The sequence below is a fragment of the Euleptes europaea genome, chromosome 6 (assembly GCF_029931775.1).
Source record: "Euleptes europaea isolate rEulEur1 chromosome 6, rEulEur1.hap1, whole genome shotgun sequence".
Taxonomy (NCBI): Eukaryota; Metazoa; Chordata; class Lepidosauria; order Squamata; family Sphaerodactylidae; genus Euleptes; species Euleptes europaea.
The window spans coordinates 56073143-56093020 of record NC_079317.1 but is presented as its reverse complement, the minus strand read 5'-3'; the positions used below and the strand labels follow the sequence as shown (position 1 = coordinate 56093020).

General features: G+C 42.2%; 2 protein-coding genes across 3 annotated transcripts in view; one reads left to right on the top strand and one right to left on the bottom strand.

Moving 5' to 3' along the window:
• Positions 1–12304: 12304 nt before the first annotated feature.
• SRSF5 (serine and arginine rich splicing factor 5) lies at positions 12305–15885 on the top strand. 2 transcript variants are annotated; one of them, XM_056852110.1, is made up of 7 exons: positions 12305–12455; positions 12821–12891; positions 13088–13186; positions 13673–13742; positions 14866–14939; positions 15042–15152; positions 15262–15885. In XM_056852110.1, the coding sequence occupies exons 1-7, from the start codon at positions 12330–12332 to the stop codon at positions 15509–15511; spliced, it is 801 nt and encodes a 266-aa protein (XP_056708088.1). In that variant the 5' UTR covers positions 12305–12329; the 3' UTR covers positions 15512–15885. The 2 variants fall into 2 exon arrangements, with proteins under 2 accessions (XP_056708088.1, XP_056708089.1); XM_056852111.1 differs by lacking the exons at positions 14866–14939; positions 15042–15152; positions 15262–15885 and adding an exon at positions 13965–14776.
• Positions 15886–19505: 3620 nt separating this feature from the next.
• Positions 19506–19878, bottom strand: part of SLC10A1 (solute carrier family 10 member 1) — a 50615-nt gene continuing 50242 nt past the window's right edge. Inside the window, 1 exon segment of the mRNA XM_056851905.1 lies at positions 19506–19606. Coding sequence (XP_056707883.1) covers positions 19506–19606 — 101 coding nt within the window.

Here is a 19878-nt window from a genome sequence, read left to right as displayed (position 1 = left end):
AAAAAATTGTGAGGAACTTCCTGAAATCCTCTGTTAAAGCTATACACAAAGGAGGGAGATTTGTGTCCCTATCCCAGTGAACGCACACAGTGTGCCAACAAATGGTCCCAAATACCCAGACCAGGGAAGCTTCAGTGCTCCAGTTTGCTCCCAGCTCAAAAGAGTGAAAGAGTTCTCATGGGACATCAAGCAGAGTTGAGGTTCCAGTAGGGTTACCAACTTCCAGGTACCAGCTGGAGCCCTCCTGCTATTATAACTTATCTCTATTGGATGGAGAAAATGGCTGCCTTGGCAATTGGACTCTATGGCATTAAAGTCCCTCCCCTCCCCAGACCCCACCCTACTCAGGCTCTGCCCCAAAAATCCCCAGGTGTTTCACAACCCAGAGCTGGCAACCCTAGGTTCCAGGCTGACAATAATGCATTTCAGAATCAAATGAATTTGCTTGCTTATTGAGCCAGTTCTGCTTTGCTTGCTCACAAACCAGAATGTTTCTCATTTCAGCTACAAGGTAGACCATGCTTTTTGTGGAATAGCAAATACAGGTGTGAGAATATATGTATTGCATCGTAAGTCAGGAGGAGACAGAAATGATATTTTTGACTAGCCCAGATATAGCTGAAAAGTATTCATGCTTTTGAATTACACGGAAGATAAAGTAAAAAAACAAAAAAACAAAACAGCTTTACGTAATTTCAACAGCATAATTAAGTCCAGTACAAAATTTGATCCCTTCCATTTGGAACGGCTGTCTTGAATATTGCTGAGAACTGTGACTACTTAGAAACCTAAAGTGGGCAAATGAAGATATGACAAGGTAATCGAGGGTGGTGGTCACAAAGAAAAGGATGGTGGTACTGAAGAAGCTAAGTTGGCAGGCATGCACTAAGATTTTTACATGCAGAGGATTTTAACTGTGCCCAGTAACTTCCATGCAATTTCTAGAACATTAAAATAGGGTAAAGTGAAGGCATTGAGGCTACTGTGATAAAATGTCACCATCTAGTGTCGTAAAGGAAAAGTGCCTGAATCAAGAGAAATGTGGAAGTATTTAATACTGCTCTTATGAGATAAATCCTGCACAATGTCCAGGACGGTAGCTGAAAATCTAGCAGGCTAGGCAACCCTCCCCTCCCCAATATGTGGCTGGGGGCCACAGCCAAGATTCATGAATGCCGCAGCAAGTTGAGGCTGTGACGGTTGTAGGGTGAAGCCTGCAATGGCTGAGCCTTACTGAACCAAAACCAGCTAAAGACCTTTTCTGCACAAATGGTTTACAACGTTTCATGCCATCAAAAGCTACATTTTATTTTTTTCATTTTTGAATGTTTTCTCCTCTGTTTCGTTTCAGAAACGTTTTCCCATCATTTTTCTTCCGTTGTTTTCCCGAGAACATTTACCGTGGTGTTTTTTCTCTCCATTTCCGGGCCAGTTTGAGCGTGCAAAATTCTTGAATTCTCAGCCCCACCAAACACTCTTCCCTTGTTCACGCTCACTGTTTTGCTCATCTGCCCTCCTTTCCCCTCCCTCCACCAATTTCCACCCAATTAAAAAAAAAATTGTTTGACTCCGAGATTAGCGATATAACGCTGGGTTGAATGGACCACATGAACGCTAGAATAACCCTCCCTGTTTCTGCATTCCCCTAGGCTATAATTCTGCTACCCTGAGCTTCTAGTTACACACTGGGAGAGCCAGAGTATTATGTTTTAATTCTGGAAATTTCATAAAGTTGCTTGGTAAAGCCCTCCAAGCAAAAAAATTGAATTAATTGGAGTGTGTTTTAAAGTGTGTGATAGTTCAATGCTGCTTGAGTTCAATGCAAAGTGGACAAACACACTGGGCCTCTAGTTATTTTGAGAGGGACATGCAGATGTGGCTAGTGGTAGATTGTGCTTCCGTTTGGGGCATCCATTTTGAATCCAAACTTTTCAAAATGCATAATGGTGGATGAGACACATGTGTGCTAATGCACAGGGGCAATTGTGAAGCCTCACAAAATTGGGGCTTCCCTCCATGGTCCTTACAAAAAGGGCCCTATCGCTTCTTTGGGATCCCCCCATAGATGGCTAGGGCTTTTGTGGGTCAATCCCATTGGGGTTTACTTCTGAGTAAATTCCCCTTGAACTCCAGGGGTCGCAAGGCTGGTGACCCTCTTAGTCAACGGCGCTCTCATGGAGTCCTGCCCACCCGAGTTTGTCGGTGGGAGTCCTCACCACGCTGTGCTCCTCTCTTTCCCAAGTGGCAGCTCCACAGAGGAAAGAAGGTGGTTTTGCCCCCTGGGGGTGGCCTGCCTGAACCTCCTGGGCGACAGAGTCCGGCTGCCTAGGAGCAGGCAGCGAGACCCCTTCTGATTGTTTGATGGTGCTTGAGTGCAAAGCAAACACTGGGTCTCTAGTAGTATTTTGGAGGGGGAGTGGAGATGTGCCTAATGGTGGATTGCACTTTGGTTTGGGGCATCCATTTTGAGTTTAAATTTTCCCGACATTTCTGTTTAATGGTGGTGAGTTATCAACGCTAGAGCACATGCGCAAAAACACACCCAAAAAATAAGTGGGGAAGTGGAGGGAGTGTCCAGTGCAATCATCCATGACATCACAAATGATGTGATGCCCCCTACTAGAAAATGTTTTATGGGAAAACAGTGCAGACAGGATAAAATTGATTTAGACACGAACAGGAAATCAGGAAGAAAAAACATCGCAGAAGGAGGCATGTGGACAAAAATCGTGGAATGCGATTCCAAGGCTCGCAGTTCAACCATGTGGAAAAGCTGGGGTAAGTGCTTCATGCAGAAAAAACCAAAGTCTCCCTACCTAAACCATAAGCTGCATTATCCGACTTCCCTGCACTCACACATGCATCCTCATCTGCACTGTCCTTAGGATCTTCTGCACTACAGAGCATGCTCTGCTCCTCCTGGGTGAAGTACTTTAGCATTTTAATTGTACCTATATTTGGCAAAAGGTGACTGCTCCCCAATCTGTTAATAAGGAGCTGCAAGAATCCTATGATGCTATACTCACTAACATGTTTATTGTGACATAAACATTCATGGAATGGAACAGCTAGCCCTCCAAGGCTCTATGCCACAATAATTTGACTAGACTTTAGATGTCCCTGGACTACATGTTAATTTTGATGCAGCAGACTTCACTGGGCAACCCTTTCAAGAATGTTAAAGACTATCAGGGTCCCTTCCTTGAAACTGTGCAATAGGAGCACTTTTTCTTTTGCTTTGAGAAATTCCAGATGATTGCAACAAAGCAGGGGATCCACTTTGGCTAGTTTCAGACAGACACAGCAGCACAATTATAATTAGGAAAACCACTCTCAAGGTTAAACAGGAATGTTGAGGACTTCAAAGGGAAATGATCAACATTTTAATTTACCGGGATGAAACTGTTCCTTTCCATGAAAAGTGAGCTCCTCGCTGGGTCCCCTGAATGTTTTTGTTCAAAATTCAAACCAAACACTATGTTAAGCACTGCTCACTTCTAGAAGCTTTCCTGCAAAAGTTGTTTCATATGCTATAAGGTCATGAACATGCAGGGTTGCCAACCTCCAGGTACTAGCTGGAGATCTGCTATTACAACTGATTTCCAGCCGATAGAGATCAGCTCACCTGGAGAAAATGGCCACTTTGGCAATTGGACTCTATGGCACTGAAGTCCCTCCCCTCCCCAAATCCTGCCCTCTTCAGGCTCTGCCCCAAAAATCTCCAGGTATTTCCAAACCTGGAGCTAGCAACCCTATGAACATGTGAGGGTAGCCAATCAGAGCAGCTTCTTGTCATGGCACAGGATGAGAATCACAAGGTTGCAGAAAGAATGCTGGCTCTTCCCCTTCAATAATTACAACTCTGATAACGCAGCATGAGAATGTACACACCTAAAATATTCCTGATCTGAACAGCTTGTCTACCTTTTCTACTGGCTCATGTGGGTAGGATGGGCCTAGAAACTCCACTTCACCCCTTATGCTATTCTTAGGAGTCCATCCATCCTTCAGGGCAGGATTGTGAGAGGCATGGCAAGCTACAGCAGGAGGGGAGGGAGAGAGCAGGAAGTTTCCTTCTGGGGACTCTGCTAGGCTTTGTGGCACAAAGATAAGAGAAAAAAATAGTAATATGTAGCATTATTTTGGGTTTTTAAACATACCACTGATTCTTTTCATTTTTAATGATGAGGATCTAAAAGAAATACACAATAGGTGCTAAACGGGAATTCCTTTGCAAAACTTGATGTGTTGTACACTAACAGCTCATTCCTGAGCCGAAAGGACGAAAGTCCTCAGGAGGCCATGAATGGGCTGCGGCGTTTGGGCCCCCTGCGCCAGCACCCATGCCACTTACGCCACCCAGGGTGGCCTGGATGCCGGTGTTGGGTGGTGGAAGCCCTCTTCCCAGCCCTGCCACAGCAGCACCATCCAGGGACGCTGGCACAGACTCGCGCCGATGTCTGGACAGTGTGCTTCTGTGCACCGTCCTTCTGGAGGTGTTCCTGGGGCATTCCCATGCTGGGCCAGGGCAGGAGCCGCCTTTATGTGGCCTCCTAAGCCCTTTCAGCCCAGGAACGCCCCCTTGCCCTTATCTGGAGATACACCACCTTTTGAGGTGGCTTATCCCTGTGCAACCCAATGGGTTGCATGGGTTTTCCAGGTAAGGGCAAGGTTTCGGCTTCAGTGCAGGGGCTGAAACCTCCTTTGGAGGCAGGGCGGCTGCACTGCCTCCAGCCACTGGCGCAGCCTCCCCCTCAGGAATGGACTGTTAAATATGTCCTTCGTCAGGACTATTAAATTTGGAAAAAACTTCCCAGACTGTAAATGTAAGCCTCTAGCATGGGGTGTGTTGTCTGTGCTATCTCTTACTATCCTGAGGCTATTAAAAAGATAAACGGATAGCTCTGGAAAATTAATCTAAAACACCTCCACCACATTGTTTTAATTATGCATAATGGATTTGATAATGTTCTTCATAGTTTGGAAGAAACTGTTTACTGAATACTGTGATTGACTGACAGTGGCTAATCCATACTTTAAATGCAGAAATATTAAGGACATTCTCCAGCCTCAAAACAGGGATAGAGCAGGTTCTTTCTCTTTGGTTTACAAAACACCATTGTTCATTTGTTTGGCACATGACCGAGAGGGCAACAGATGGCCAGTTGCCCTAGCAGCATGGAATTCCCAAGATAGGTTTATATAGCCTAAGGGCTGTTGTTATTTGCTTTCATTAAAATAAAAAAAAAAAACCCACCAACTTGGCTTTTAGTTCTTGTGGCAGTGAAGAGAAGCTCAAAAACGAGAGAGTAACCTGTAGAAAAAGACACACAAGATGGCTAAAATTGATACTTAAGTTAATTATGTATATTTTCAAATCTGAGCTCATTTTATGAATCTGAGTCATGGAATTTTGCCATTAAAAACAACAACAACAATACTATAAACTGTATTAAAAGAGTCTGCTGGGTATGTAAGTTTAAAATAACAATACATTTTGGAGCTGTTAAAATAGATATCTGAGTGTCAGGTGGATAATATACTGATACAGCAGTTGCGAGTTTTTTTTTTTAAAGGTGTTTTAAAGGCCCTTTAGTAATATCTGGGGAAGTCACACTGGGGGTGTGATGCTGAGGCAAGGAAATTGTGCTCATGTGAGGAGGACCTTCAAAATTGTCTCCAGTATCTGTCTCCAACATTCAATCCCTTAAATTAGTGCTGCTACCACTTAGAGGCATTTATCCATGAGAAACACTTTTTGTAGAAGTGTCTTTTACAAAGAGAGTGAAAAATATACATTTGCTAAAATGTACAATCAAATGTGTACAATCATTATTTGCTAAGGATACAAGTATACATAATGACAGAGAGGCTCAAAGTGCCTCTCATAAAAACAGCCATTACCATCTGTCCCTCTGCAGAGCAAACAGGTGAGAAATTAAGATGAACTGTGTAATTTACATACAGTTCTGAAACATGACTTCTGATCCCTCCCCCCCACACACACATACAGTTGATAGAGAAACTGCTGAATTACAGTTGATATTCAAACTAAAGTCAATGCATTTACCTGGGCTGAATAAAGACCTTGCATTCATGGCCCATTACCAATGCTGATTTCTCCACACCCATCTCTCCCCTAGACATCACAGACTCTTTTGCATATCACACCTAATCCAATCAAGCCTGCTATTCACATTTACATACTGTTCCTCTACTTAAAGACCAAGGGATTCACATTCTAGCTGTATCTGAAGAAGTGAGCTGTGGCTCAGGAAAGCTCATACCCTACCAGAAAATATTTTTGTTAGTCTTTAAGGTGCTACTGGACTCTTGCCCTTTTTGACTATACCAAAGAAAAACACTGATGGTGGATTTACACTGCACTCGCCATTCTGAAGTTTGTTGCTGGTACTATTTTCTCCATCACAGGAATTAGAGAATGAGTAATTCCACACAGGAATGCTATGCCACCAAAAAGCACCTCTACACTACTCTTATAGCAAGTGAATGTGTGATGTCACCCTTGGATTACTGGATAAAACACTTCTCCAAAGAGCACTGCAGAGAGTGCTTTGGTATCCTTTAGACTGAGGAATGTAACTATCGGAACCAATAAACTCAGCAGCATGTCATCATAAATACAGAATCTCTCTGTGATTCCTGGCTTAATGTTTACAGCCTACAAGAGGCTGCAGCTTTAATTAAATTATCTGAGATTAATGAAAATTTCCCCCCCTGCCCTTTGTACATGGTTTCCAATGAACCTGATTAAATCAGAGCAAAGAACTTACAGTCAGATGACAACATACTCCTAATGCAACCTGTTATAAATCCTGGGAAATCCTTTTTCCATGTACGATACAAATGTGTATGAACATATAAAACTTCATTACACTAAGTCAGGCCATTGGTCCATCTACCTCTGCACTGAATATTCAGATTGGGCAAGGTCTTCTGGGATCTTAGGCTGAGAAAGGTCTTAAGCAACAGCTACTCTCTGAGAGCTGTCAGGAACTGAACCTGGAAACATCTGCCAGTAAAAAAAAAGTGTTTTACAGCTGAACCACAGCTTCTCCCTGCCATTAATTTTAGTGCCTTAATGTTAAAAAATTACTTATTTTTATTTAAGTTATTAAGAGTCAGCCTATCTGATAGGGACTCAAGGTAGATTATACAGAGTGAATCAATACAATAAGTAAAATGTGATGATCAATGAACAATGGAATAGGTTTAGGATTGAACAAGTCTGGAACCAATCAGAAATCTGAACAGCAGATTAGAGTTCACCACTCATGTGGAGGAGTGTAGTGTAGTGGTTAAGAGTGGTGGCTTGGAGCGGTGGACTCTGATCTGGAGAACAGGTTTGATTCCCCACTCCTTCACATGTGCGGCGGAAGCTAATCTGGTGAACTAGATTTGTTTCCCTACTTCTGCACACAAAGCCAGCTGGGTGACCTTGGGCTAGTCTCTCAGCCCCACCTACCTCACAGGGTGTCTGTTGTGGGCATTGGAAGGGAAGGTGATTGTAAGCCGGTTTGATTCTTCCTTAAGTGGTAGAGAAAGTCAGCATATAAAAACCAACTCTTCTTCTTCTTCAAACCTGGTTCTCCAGATTAAAGTCCACTGCTCCAAACCACCACTCTTAAGCACACCACGCTGGTTCTTTAAAATGGTAGTCTTGTCCTTGAGGTGGCCACAATGATGCCATCACGTCTAGTTTGGCCCTAATGCCATTCATGGACTTTGAGACCAAAAAGGGTTTAACCCTAGGATAATACAGCACAATCCTAAGCAATGTTACAAATAAGGAAAGAAGCTCAGGTTTCATACTCAACATGGTATTTTTTGGCTGCTTGTGGATGTGATCCACAGCTTCTCAACAATCATGAGTGCATTTTAAAGAAGACCCCATCAACTGCTAGAAACAATGAACTTCAGCCATAGAAAGGTTTTGAATAGTTTTCTTTAACTGCCCTTCTAGATTTGGTCAAGTTAGTTCAAAACTCTGCTTTAAGAATAATTAACTGGAAAGCCTTGTTTGTGAGCTATTAACTGACATATACAAATGTTTAACTTTCTTGACACCAACTCCCTCTATGGTGGCACAGGGTTGGATCCTAATAGTCTGTTCTGCTGGTGGCAGGATTCCTGAGCAAGCAGGTCGCATTTTTCCCCTCCCAGAAGTGTGTTGTGCCAAATCAAATTCATGATAGCCACACTAGTTTTTCCGCTTATGCAAAATGCTTTGAAAGGTACAGAATACAGTATTTAGAAATGTGCGATAAAAAGTACTTTTTGATCCCTTTGTAAATGTCTCATTGTAAAGATCTCTTCTATAGGAGTGCATGTGGGATCCCTTGTAACACTGAAATTTTTCACCCCATGTTTTTCATTCAGTTTATCAGAACATTATGCATAGGTCTTGAAGAGCAATCTCTCCCCTCTAAGGCCTACTTTACTGCATAAACATGCAGTGAAAAAAAATGACGGGTGGGTGAATGACCTGTTAGTCAAACTGGTGTTTGCACAAATGGAAAGATGATCACAATTTTGTTGTTGTTGGTTTATAGGATCACGATGGTTTCCAGTTTAATTGATAGGCCACTGTATGTGTATTATGTTTTGATGAAAATAGCTTCCTTGCTTGCCAGACTTTCCCACAGTGAGGACTGGATATCACCATAATCCCTGTTTTTTTCCATTTAAAAGAGGGTTGCCAACTTAGGAAAGTAGCACTGAACCCTGATCAGTATGATCCTGCATATACTTCAGTGTTTTAAACATCATATACATAATGAAAATATCACAACTCTCTCATAGCATTATATACAATCTCCATAGGACATATAGATAGGTGTAAGCCTTGTTGAAGAGCCCCATTGCACAGTGGTAAACTGCAGTACTGCAGTCAAAAGCTCTGCTCACAACCTGAGTTCAATCCCAGCAGAAGTCAGTTTCAGGTAGCAAGCTCAAGGTTGACTCAGTCTGCCATCCTTCCAAGGTTGATAAAATGAATACCCAGCTTGCTGGGGGTAAAGTGTAAATGACTGGTGAAGGCAATGGCAAACTATCTCATAAAACATAGTCTGCCTAGTAAACGTCGGGATGTGACATCATCCCAAGGATTAGTAATGACCTGGTGCTTGCACAGGGGACTACCTTTACCTTTAAGCCTTGTTTAGGAGGTTTGTCAATATCACTTGTGGTCCAAACAGAGGAAAATTGAGAAAGCTCAGGAGATATGTGTGCTAGTTAGGGGCAGTGCACTAACTCAAAAAATTAATGGAGGAAAAAGGTCTATGAGGGATGGGGACTGCTATGGAAAGAGGAAATATCCATTCTGAGGAATGCTTCATCTTTAAAGAATAAAAGTGAAGTAAAAATGATTAATTATGCTAAAATAGCTCAAGAATGAAGAGGGATCAGAACACTTAACAGAATAATAGTACATACAGCATTTGCCACTGCAATAGAAATACTAGGTGAGGAAAAACTACATTTTCTAGCAACAAAACAATGTCATTTATTGCAGTGAAAATGTGATTTATCTCACAACAGAATAACTATTTTGAAGAAACACATCTGAATCCCTGCAACAGTAGCATAATAGCTGGACTAAAAATACTCCCAATGTCTGGAGCATCATTAAAATTTTAATAGGAAATTTCTACCAGCGCAGGGTTTTTAAAAACAGTGAGCTAATGGGATTCTTCCTTCTGTCCAGTTTTTTACAGTACAGAAACTGCTGCCTGACTCAAATTACAGCAACTCAAAATACTAACAGAAGTGTATATTTAAATTATTAAAATAGAAAGGGATATGACTAAAGGCCAAACTATTAAGCCTCAGATCCATGCATAATTGTAATTTTTTAATGTATGAGGTATGAATGCAGGGTGAACAAATGCGAACTTCCTCAAACATCCCTGCTCTAAAAGACCAGAGTGTTTTGACAGAGCACTTGTAGAACTAAATTTGTGTTTGAAAGAACTTAATTTAAAAACTGCCATAATTTAAAAACTGCCAGGCTGTTAGAGAAAATGGCATTCTTTTTTTAACAAGTTGGGTCCAGGTTTCTAGGACCCGATTTGTTTTCCCCACAGCAGGATCTACTGCAGGGCATTGCAGGGGCCCAATTCAGTTTAGGATTGTGATGTGGACGAAAGGGGCTTCAGCCTTACTCCCTGCTCTGTTGTCCCAAGCTGAAACTGGACTTGGAAGGGCATTACATGCCCCATTTCAACCTACACATGCACAGAATATTACACACACGCACACACTGTGGTCCTAAGCTGCACCAGGCCCCAACACATTTTGATAACCGCTTCTCCCCACATCAATTCAGGCACAGTAAATTGGGCCTCAGATAACTGTTTCAGAAAAAAGGGAGTACAAATGCTATTGCTGGTGGTAGAAAAAAGCAAGAGTCCAGTAGCACCTTAAAGACGAACAAAAATATTTTCTGGCAGGGTATGAGCTTTCTTGAGCCACAGCTCACGCTGTGGCTCACAAAAGCTCACACCCTGCCAGAAAATATTTTTGCTAGTCTTGAAGGTGCTACTGGACTCTTGCCCTTTTCTACTACTGCAGACAGACTAACACGGCGACCCACTGTGAATTATTGCTGGTGGGAGTCTGAAGATAGAAATGATAAATTTATAACACAACCTCGCTCCTGCTTCACATGGAGAAGTGGAACTGTGTCTCCTTACTCCACTACAACCCAGAAGCACAGCGCTTCGAGTTGCGTGCATTGTGATGTGCGTGGAACCAGTTTCGTTTAAAAAGCCGCAGTTCAGGAGTTTTGCCGCTCTTAGACAATCCAGGTGGGAGTCACTGATGAGGCCATTTATTCATGGAAGGTTTTGCATTGGGTTTGCCACTCTTTAGATGCGCTTTCCCCCCATCCATATTCTCAAAACTCAACGATAAGCCCCCCTGCAGAGTTTTGAGAATTCAGATGGGGAAAATGTGCATCTAGAGAGTGGCAAATCCAATGCAAAACCTTCCATGAATAAAAGAGCGACCCGGCAGACGGGCCCGACAAACCCCGGCCGCGCGAGCGAGGGAGCAAAGACGAAGCTGCAGTTCCGCGCACATTTGCTTGAGGGCAACTCCCAACTCCCACAGAACTAAGTAAGCGCGCGTGTAGGGCTGGGCTGGAAGGCGGCTTTATACAACGCTGCCTACGTGTGACACTGTGTGGCGGTAAGCAACAACTGAACACGCCACATGGGCACCGCCGACACGAATTATAGTTTCACACTGCGATATTAAGGCCGCCAACCAGAGGCGGCTGCTGTGGCTTGAGGAAAAGGCGGAGTCCGCTCCTTCCCAACTCTTTTTATTTTGCAGGAAACGACGACCACAACGACGCTTCCAACTGCGCACGCGCACAGGCCGACCGGACTCGTTGATCCTCCTTGACTCCCGCGACTCAGGCGGAGTCGAGCGCCCCTCCCCCGTGGCCAAGGGCTTTCCGCCTATCGTTGAGCGCCAACGGTATCACGTGGGGCGAGGTTCCATTTTGTGTCGCAGTTAGAGGCTGGGTGGGTTAGTCGAGAGTCGGCCGTCGTACGGTAAGGTTCCGGCTTGTTGATCGCCGAGCGTCGACAAACTGCTGCACAGCCAGAGAGTTTGGCCAAAATTACACAGTTTTAGTGCAGGTTTGTGAAGATTTTCGCAGGTTGTCTGCTGCGAGAGCGAGCTCGGGTGGGCAGAGGGACGACGGAGAAAATCCGTATTAGAGGGGATTTGTGGGGCGCATTCTATGTGTGGGGTGGTATAAGTAGGACTCTGTTTCTTGGGAAGGGTAGAGAGGATCGGTTTTATGCTCGGAGGGGCATAATGTGGGCGCTATAGCCGCCGCCATGGGTGCGGCTCCGCCGCCATTTTGTGAAGGTTGATGGCGTTGGCTCAAATTTTTCAAGCGCGAGGGAGCCAGGACGCATGCGCAGCTCGTTGCCAGCGTAGCGGTATGAATCTGGCTGTTGGCGTTTTGTCACAAAAGGAGGAGCCAGGTGTGTCGTTTTCTGATTGGCTGAGGGAGGGGCGCTGCTCAGTCCCCCGTTCCAGTCGGAACCTCTGGGGGCGGGGCTGCCTGGCGCTCAGCCTTCCTTGATGTCAGATTGCGGCAGAAGAAGGCGGAGCGGGGACTGCGGCACAGTCGGGCTCGTGGGCGAGGCTAGGAGAGGCTGACCTATTTTCGTGGCGGCCATCTTGCCTTCCCCGTTTGTCTGGCAGGGGCTGAGCGCCGCCGCGCATGGCATTCTCTTCTTCTTAGCCCTTTGCCTTCTTCTGCAGCTCCATCCATCTTGAGTGGCATTATGAGTGGCTGCCGTGTGTTCATCGGGCGGTTGAATCCAGCAGCCAGAGAGAAGGATGTGGAGAGATTTTTCAAGGGCTATGGACGGATCCGAGACATTGACCTGAAAAGAGGCTTTGGGTTTGTGGTAAGTGGAGGTGTCCGACTGACATTCAGCCCCAGGTGGAAAGCACAAGCAGTGCTTGAGTGTTTAAAACGATCTTTCCTTTACTAGAAATGTAATGTCTTGTGAAACTTGGTTGTGGCCACATCCTTCTTAATGATACTTTTTGTGTTACTGTGTATAGTATCAAGCTGAAAAGTACCCTTTTAGAAAGCTTTTGTGGAGTCTCAGTGAGTTAAATGGGGATAAGTGTACATTGGATTGTAGCTCGAGTGCTATTTCACTGGCTGCTGTTAAATGTTGTCAAAGCTTTCTTAGTTTGTTCATGTAAAGTTGTGTTTAAGTTGCAGTTGAATAAAATTAGAATGCATTTTCTTTCTGTTTCACAGGAGTTTGAAGATCCAAGAGATGCTGATGATGCAGTGTATGAGTTGGATGGAAAAGAGCTTTGTAGTGAACGGTAAATCTTGAGACTAATTTTTCTCTACTTGATAAAATTTTAGAATATGTAAACTTATTGAATAAGGACCATTAAAAAGTGAAGCTTTAACAGCCAAGTAACTTGAATCTGTTCTAAATTTTGTGAATAGGTTTCTGATCTTTACTCACCCAAGTTTGAGCAATTAAATCCAATTACTATTTTTTTTCTCCTCCAGAGTTACAATTGAGCATGCAAGGGCCCGTTCTAGGGGTGGAAGAGGCAGAGGGCGGTACTCTGACCGGTTTAGTAGCCGGCGTCCACGCAATGATAGAAGGTATGTTCCTGTTGCTACATCTAATAGTATGGCTGCATTCAGATCTCATGCTTGAGCAATCTCTGCTGGCCCTCTCATATCAGACCTGTACTGGTTTCAGATGCCTTTTTTTTTTCTTTTCAAACTCCAGTTTGTATGTCCTAATGTGTGTGTCTGGTCATGTCAAGGTTTGTTTTTTGCCTCCAAACTGGCATTCTAACCATGGCTTAACTCAGGTTAAGAATCTGGGGGAGTGGAAGCTAACTCCAGACACCTGCATTTGGACGGTGCAGCAAAATAGATTTTATCTTGGGGATTCTGAAACCAGGAAGCTTTCGGTCAAGCTCTGCAGGAGGTGGTGTGCAGGCTTGAGATGAGCTGCATTTGGGCCCATCACGAACAGACAAGGTTTTCATTATGTCTGAATGAGGCCTGTTCAGAGTAAGTTGCTTTTTTATTTGATTTTAGTGGGCATAATCATGTAATCATTATTTTTATCCCACTCAGAAATGCTCCACCTGTAAGGACAGAAAATCGACTTATTGTAGAAAATTTGTCATCCAGAGTCAGCTGGCAGGTTTGTTATCTCTCTTTAGACTTCGATTAACGGGTATGTAATGTATACAATATTTTACTAAAGTTAATTTTTTATCTTAAATTAAATTTTTTATCAAAATTATTAATATTTAAATGTGTAAATATATTTTCAAAAGTAGTTTTAATAATAATATTTTAATGTAATTTTACCTTGTTTTCAAAATCCATTTTAACCACTTTAAAAATCCATTTTATTTGCCAGCCTATCTGTGTCGTTGGCCTTATGACGAGGAGTGCCTGTGGGTTATCCTAATCGTTCTGTCTTGGTCACTCTTGGTTGGGCCTGGTTGACTTTTCCAGTCAGCTCCTCCAGTGTATCAGTTGGCCACCTCTAGATCTGTGTTTGCCGGTCTAGACGTAATCGATGCACTTCCTTAAAGTGCCGGGTTGCGGCGATCCCCGAGAGTTAACGAGATCTGATTCCTAAGTTGAGAACTGTTCCTCCTGTAAAGCTTCGAAATAAGAGATCCTGATCAAGAGAGTTGAAAGAGATACGCATTAGGTGGTCGTTGGAATCCTGATCGCAGTAAAGTGGTCCTTGATGTAACTGCTCAAGAGTAGAGAATGTCTGGATCTGCACGTAGTCTGCTAATAGGGAGGGCTGTGCGATTAAAGGCTTCCATCGACTGGGTAGTATTCTTCAAATGGTTGGCGAAGAGCCAGTCGGGCATGTATCATGACGGTATCTTCGATCGCTTAATGCAGTTTGCTGCTTGGCTAGCCTAGGGAAATTTTAATGAAGGTAAAGTAAACTATATTTTTAATGGCATATGGGGCACAAAATAATTGGTGCTTTTGTAAATGTTATGTTTAATCATAAAACTTTGCTTCAGAATGCTTTGTTACAAATAAGCTGTCTTTCATTCCGTTCAGTAAAGTGCATAGAAAAATAGCTTAATGTTAAAGTTGAGCATTTTGCTTAAAGCAATTTGCTGTTTTCATTTATTTCGTGCCCTGATGTATTCTATCAAATATAGAATTATCTAAAGTGTGGCATCTTGCCACATTTTAATTCTTAACATCTTTTCTTACAGTAGTAAATTTTAATATTATACTTTCAATACTGCCTATTGTTTTGTGTAATATATTTGATCTCGTGTTAGGACCTCAAAGACTTCATGAGGCAAGCTGGGGAGGTAACCTTTGCAGATGCACATAGACCTAAATTAAATGAAGGGTAAGTGTCTTGGAGTAGATCTTAATATGTTCTGAAATTATGTTAATGTTTAGAATTTTTTAATCCCTTTGTCAAGCTGATTTGTCTATCTTTTTTAATTAGGGTGGTTGAGTTCGCCTCTTACAGTGATCTAAAGAATGCCATTGAAAAACTGTCTGGCAAAGAAATTAATGGGAGGAAAATTAAACTAATTGAAGGCAGCAAGAGACACAGGTAAGATTGCTTGTGTGAAAACATACAGCTCGGTTATTATGTTCAGTGCAGTTAGAATCTCTGCCTCTGTAGAGCCTGATTTTTATGTACATTATTTTAACTTTATCAGTAGGTCAAGGAGCAGGTCTCGCTCTCGTAGCAGGAGCTCTTCACGATCTCGCAGCCGTTCTCGCTCCCGAAGCCGTAAATCTTACACCAGATCCAGGAGCCGTAGTCGTAGCAAGTCACGTTCAGTTAGTAGGTCTCCTGCCCCTGAAAAGAGTCAGAAACGTGCTTCTTCAAGTAGATCCAAGTCTCCAGCTTCCGTGGACCGGCAAAGATCTCGTTCAAGGTCGAGGTCTGTGGATAGTGGCAATTGAACAATAAGTTGCCCTGGGGACTCTTAAAACCATACTTGCCTAAATTATGGTAAGTATGTGACTTCTGGAGCAGAGAACGAATGGGGGAGGGAGTGGGACTTAACAGCCTTGTATATGTGGACCACAGAAGTTATTGGACTAATTGTATTGTCTTTTTGATAATCTTTTTCCTGCTCACTTCATTAAGTCAGAAGTGTATAGCTTTGTGTATATTGGTAGAGCTCTTTATAAAGAACTAATCTTTTGTATTTTAAAAAATTGACTTCTGAACGTTTAGTTCTAGGTGTATTCTAGTAATTGGCATTTCAGGGTGTTCAGTGTTTGGAATTGGTTAGAGAGCTCTATTCTGGCTGTTAATAAAGCTTTATTTCAGATTTTTGGTTCTTTCATGCATTGTTTGCCTTTTTAGCCAAATCTACAGTCATACTGGTTGGTAATAAATTTATTCAAAAACTTGTGTGCCTTTCTTTCACAAAATGTAATGTGCTTACTGCATACTCTTTTGCAGACCTTTTTAATGAGGTTGGTTGCTTTAGCTGTTTACAAGGTACCATACTATCAGTACCGTTAAGTGTTAGGAAAAGAATTAAGATACCACTCCCCCAAACCAACTACCAAACCAAATTTCCAGTTGGGTACACCCAGGGTATGAATCCTGATCATGGTCATACTACAATATGAAGGTATAAAGTTGCTGGCAGGTGGTGGGTGTAAGGTGCAGCTTTTCAAGTAACTACCCAACAGTCCTTATGCCAAAAAACCTCTAGTTCTGTCACTCTTTTTACCATAGTCTTTGAGGTTGTTGTATACAATGTATCAAGGAATTGCTACCCCCTTTTTGGATACCTTTTCCTTAAAAAAAATTTTTAATTGTTTTTTCATACATTCTATACAATCAATTAATATTGCCTTTCAATCTTTTCTAATTCTCAATTAAATCTAACATATATATATATAACAATCATCTTCCCCTACTTTGACTTCCCCTCTTCCTCCTCCTATCTCTAACTTATCTTTATAATCCTCTTAGCAGTTTTTTTCTAATTCTTTATAAAAAAAATTATAAAAACTTCCAGTTATTAAAAAAGGAAAAACAAGAAAATTGACTTAGACTAATTCAACTTGTTATAAGTTAAGTCATAACCTTTAACATTTTGCACATTGAGTTCATTTTTACAATAAACAATCCATGCCTCCCATTCCTTAACAAATCCATCATTGTCTTTTTGGTTTACTAACTCAGTCAATTTTGCCATTTCTGCTAGTTGAAACATTTTATGTGACCAATCACTTTTGTCCGGTGTTTCAGTCATTTTCCATTTAGCTGCATAGACCATTCTCGCAGCTGTGGTGGTTTGGATACCTTTTCCAAACCACTTCTAGTACTGAAAGTTATACTTCCGTTCCATTGTCTGCTAGTTGCTCTTAACGGGGTAACTGCTGAAGTGCAGCTGGTGTTCTCTGAGCTGCACTGGAGGGTAGCAGTATAATAGGTTAGGAATAATTGCATACCAAAGTAAGTTTCTGCTCCTTGTTACAAGAATCTTGGTAAGGCGTAAAAACATTTATGGAGAACTTGCCCTGACACCAGGTGTGTCTGGCAATAGGCTATTGAAACTAATGGCTTTCCAGTGTTACGAATGTGCTTGTGTTAACACTTCACTGACAAGTGCATGCTTCTGGATATACTGAGTATGTGTCTACTATAGTGACCTTCCTGTTGCATGCCTCATTTAGGTTCATTCATATATATATGTTCAGCATATCTGAACCACCACTGTAAATCTGTTTACATAAGCAAATTTTGCTTGTCTTCACATGCCTCCCGACTTCATGTAGGAGAGGAACAATTTATGAACTGGAGCCCATGTGGTATGCTGTAAGAATGTGTTGGAGAGAAGTTATATTCCAATACAGAAAATACAAAGTGTTCAAAACACCCAAAAACAAAACTAGAACAGGCAGATTAAATTTTTTATTACCAAATGGCTTGATGTGTGGAGCCCAGTATTCCATGACAGGACTGCTTTGAGGCACCCTGAACCTTCATACTAAACTATCCGGTAGGCATGTACTGTGAAACTCCACTCAAGCAGTAATTGTCATCTGTTTTATAATCTTTGGTGTAGAACTTGCTCCTTTCCTTAGATGTGTTCAGATGAGCGGGAGAGTTATGATAGCTTGAAACACTAATTGGCTATGGGGAAAGAGCATATCCACAGTACAGTGGGTTCATTTTTCCTCACCATAATACAGATTAATTAATTACTGCCATGCCCTTAGTATGCTTTAGCTATTATTTAGCTCTTGATCCCTTTACTCTTTGACAGAAGCAGTCTGAATTGGCTGTTAGGTGGAATAAGGTGTAACCTTTAAATAACTGCCCTACAGCCTAATACCAAAAAAAAAAAAAAAGTATGAAAAATTTTCCCAATTGTTTTGACGAAAGGAGAAATGGGTTGGGGGTATTGGGGCAAGGATATACCTGGATGGTTACTGAAGCTGTCCGTGCTAGTTTATCAGAATACAGGGCTTCAGTTTAATTGACAGTAACATGTAGGCCTTTAGCCCCAGTCATCCACTCTGGGATGTTTGATACTGCCTCGAGTATCTTCAGAGTATGTTAGTCTAAGGCTGCTGGTGTTTCTCATAACTGGAATCTTTCTGTAACGGCTATAAGGCAGTGGTAGCTGCATTAGGTTTTGTAGCAAAGTATAAAAATTCATTGTCAATGTAAAGACCTCATTTATTTCCATATGAGTTTTTGTAGTTCATAGCCCACTTCAGAGAGATAGTGGCATCTTGTTTCACAAAGTGGTCTGTGGCCTATGAAAGTCAAAGTGGGAATCAAAGCCTGTAAAAAGTGACACTGGATTTTTGTTTCAGAAACACCGGTATTTTTTCCCAATGTGGAGGTAGGGCAGTGGGAAAATGTGCCTGTGTTGATTTTCTACTGGCCATTCAGCCACTCAGTGGTTAAAGGCAGAGGGGTTAAACAGGTGCAATCCTGTTTGCTTCATGCAAGTATTTTGTGTCTTTCAAATATAAATTGTTTCATACAAGTTCCCAAGATGATAAAAATAATCCACTATTTAGAAGCAGTAAGATTACTAAAAAGTCATGGCAGAAGTGCTTGTGTGTGCCATAGTCAGCCCTTCTCAGTCCACAGCTATTTCCTTTGCAAGGTGTGTGTGTGGGGGATTCCCCCTCCTATCACAAAGGAGCCCTGCTTTTTTTTTAATGCTGCTTTCCCCTGTGGAGTAGAACTACTTACATAGTTGGTGATAATACAGACTGAGTTCTGCTTGGCAGTTGCAGAGATGCTGCAAATTGGTAAAAGTAATGACTAGTTTCTGTTCCCAGCTGCTTGGGGGGGGGGGCAGGCAAGGCCAAGGGAAATAGTTCTCCACTCCTGATGTCCTAAATTGTATCAGTTGGAATCTGCAATCCAGTCTAATCTTATTTATGATTAATCATATAGCACCGAGAGGTGTACTCTTGTTAAGCACAGATTCCTTTTGTACTTTGATTAAACCCTTTCCTCTAAAAAGGGCAGTGTGGAACTGCTGTTCGTTGTAAAACACTACTGCTGGTTGGCTGATTTTATTACGTACGTTTTTAATGCCGAAGAAGCATCCTGCTTCAAAGGGGTGGAGTGCACTTTATAGTTCCTGTTAATTAAGGGCAATAAACCCATAGAGCAAAATAGTGTAAGGCAGGTATGCTGGAAAACAGGATATCACATATATGAATAGTCTTCATGGTTTTCACTAAATATTTCAAATTGCCTTTGATTTTAGAGTTCTTAAAAAGTTATTGCTGTGACAATCTTCTGAAGTGGGAAAACTGGAAAAGTGAAGGCAGAGTGAGCAAAGGGGTCCTGTAATGACAGCAACCTGCAACAGCGCTTGCTTTTCACAAGCATCGAGGTGGTGTGTATAGTATGCACAGGTGCCTGTGTTTGGCAAATCTCAGATGGGTAACCTAAGCATGGTCAGGTTTCCTTAGCATTCCCTTCCTTTACTATGACCTCTGCTGCATGGTTGATTTCCAATTCAGCGTTGTCCACAATTATGTCGATGGTTTTTGATGAATCTGAAACGAGAATGGGAGCCAAATAAACTGGTCTATTCCCCCATCACTGAAAATTAGTGCTCTAGGGACCTTAACTACTGTGAGGGTCTTGAGGACAAGTTGGGATCTAAGAGAAATTCCAACGACTGGAATAAACATTTGAGACATTTTCCACTCTGTAATCTTAGGCTGTTGAGTTCTGGGGCTACAAAAGGAACTCCTGTAGAGCCTTGACCCTTAGAAGTCTAGTAGAGCAGCACAGTTTCCTGACAGCTTCTCTTTGAGAGAGGTGA

What these genes read in the sequence shown, in the direction of transcription:
- SRSF5 (XM_056852110.1), top strand. Translation starts at nt 12,330, where the DNA reads ATGAGTGGCTGCCGTGTGTTCATCGGGCGGTTGAATCCAGCAGCCAGA. An exon ending in AAAGAGCTTTGTAGTGAACG is followed by an intron (nt 12,892 to 13,087) that starts GTAAATCTTGAG and finishes TTTCTCCTCCAG; the next exon opens with AGTTACAATTGAGCATGCAA. An exon ending in AGACCTAAATTAAATGAAGG is followed by an intron (nt 14,940 to 15,041) that starts GTAAGTGTCTTG and finishes TTTTTTAATTAG; the next exon opens with GGTGGTTGAGTTCGCCTCTT.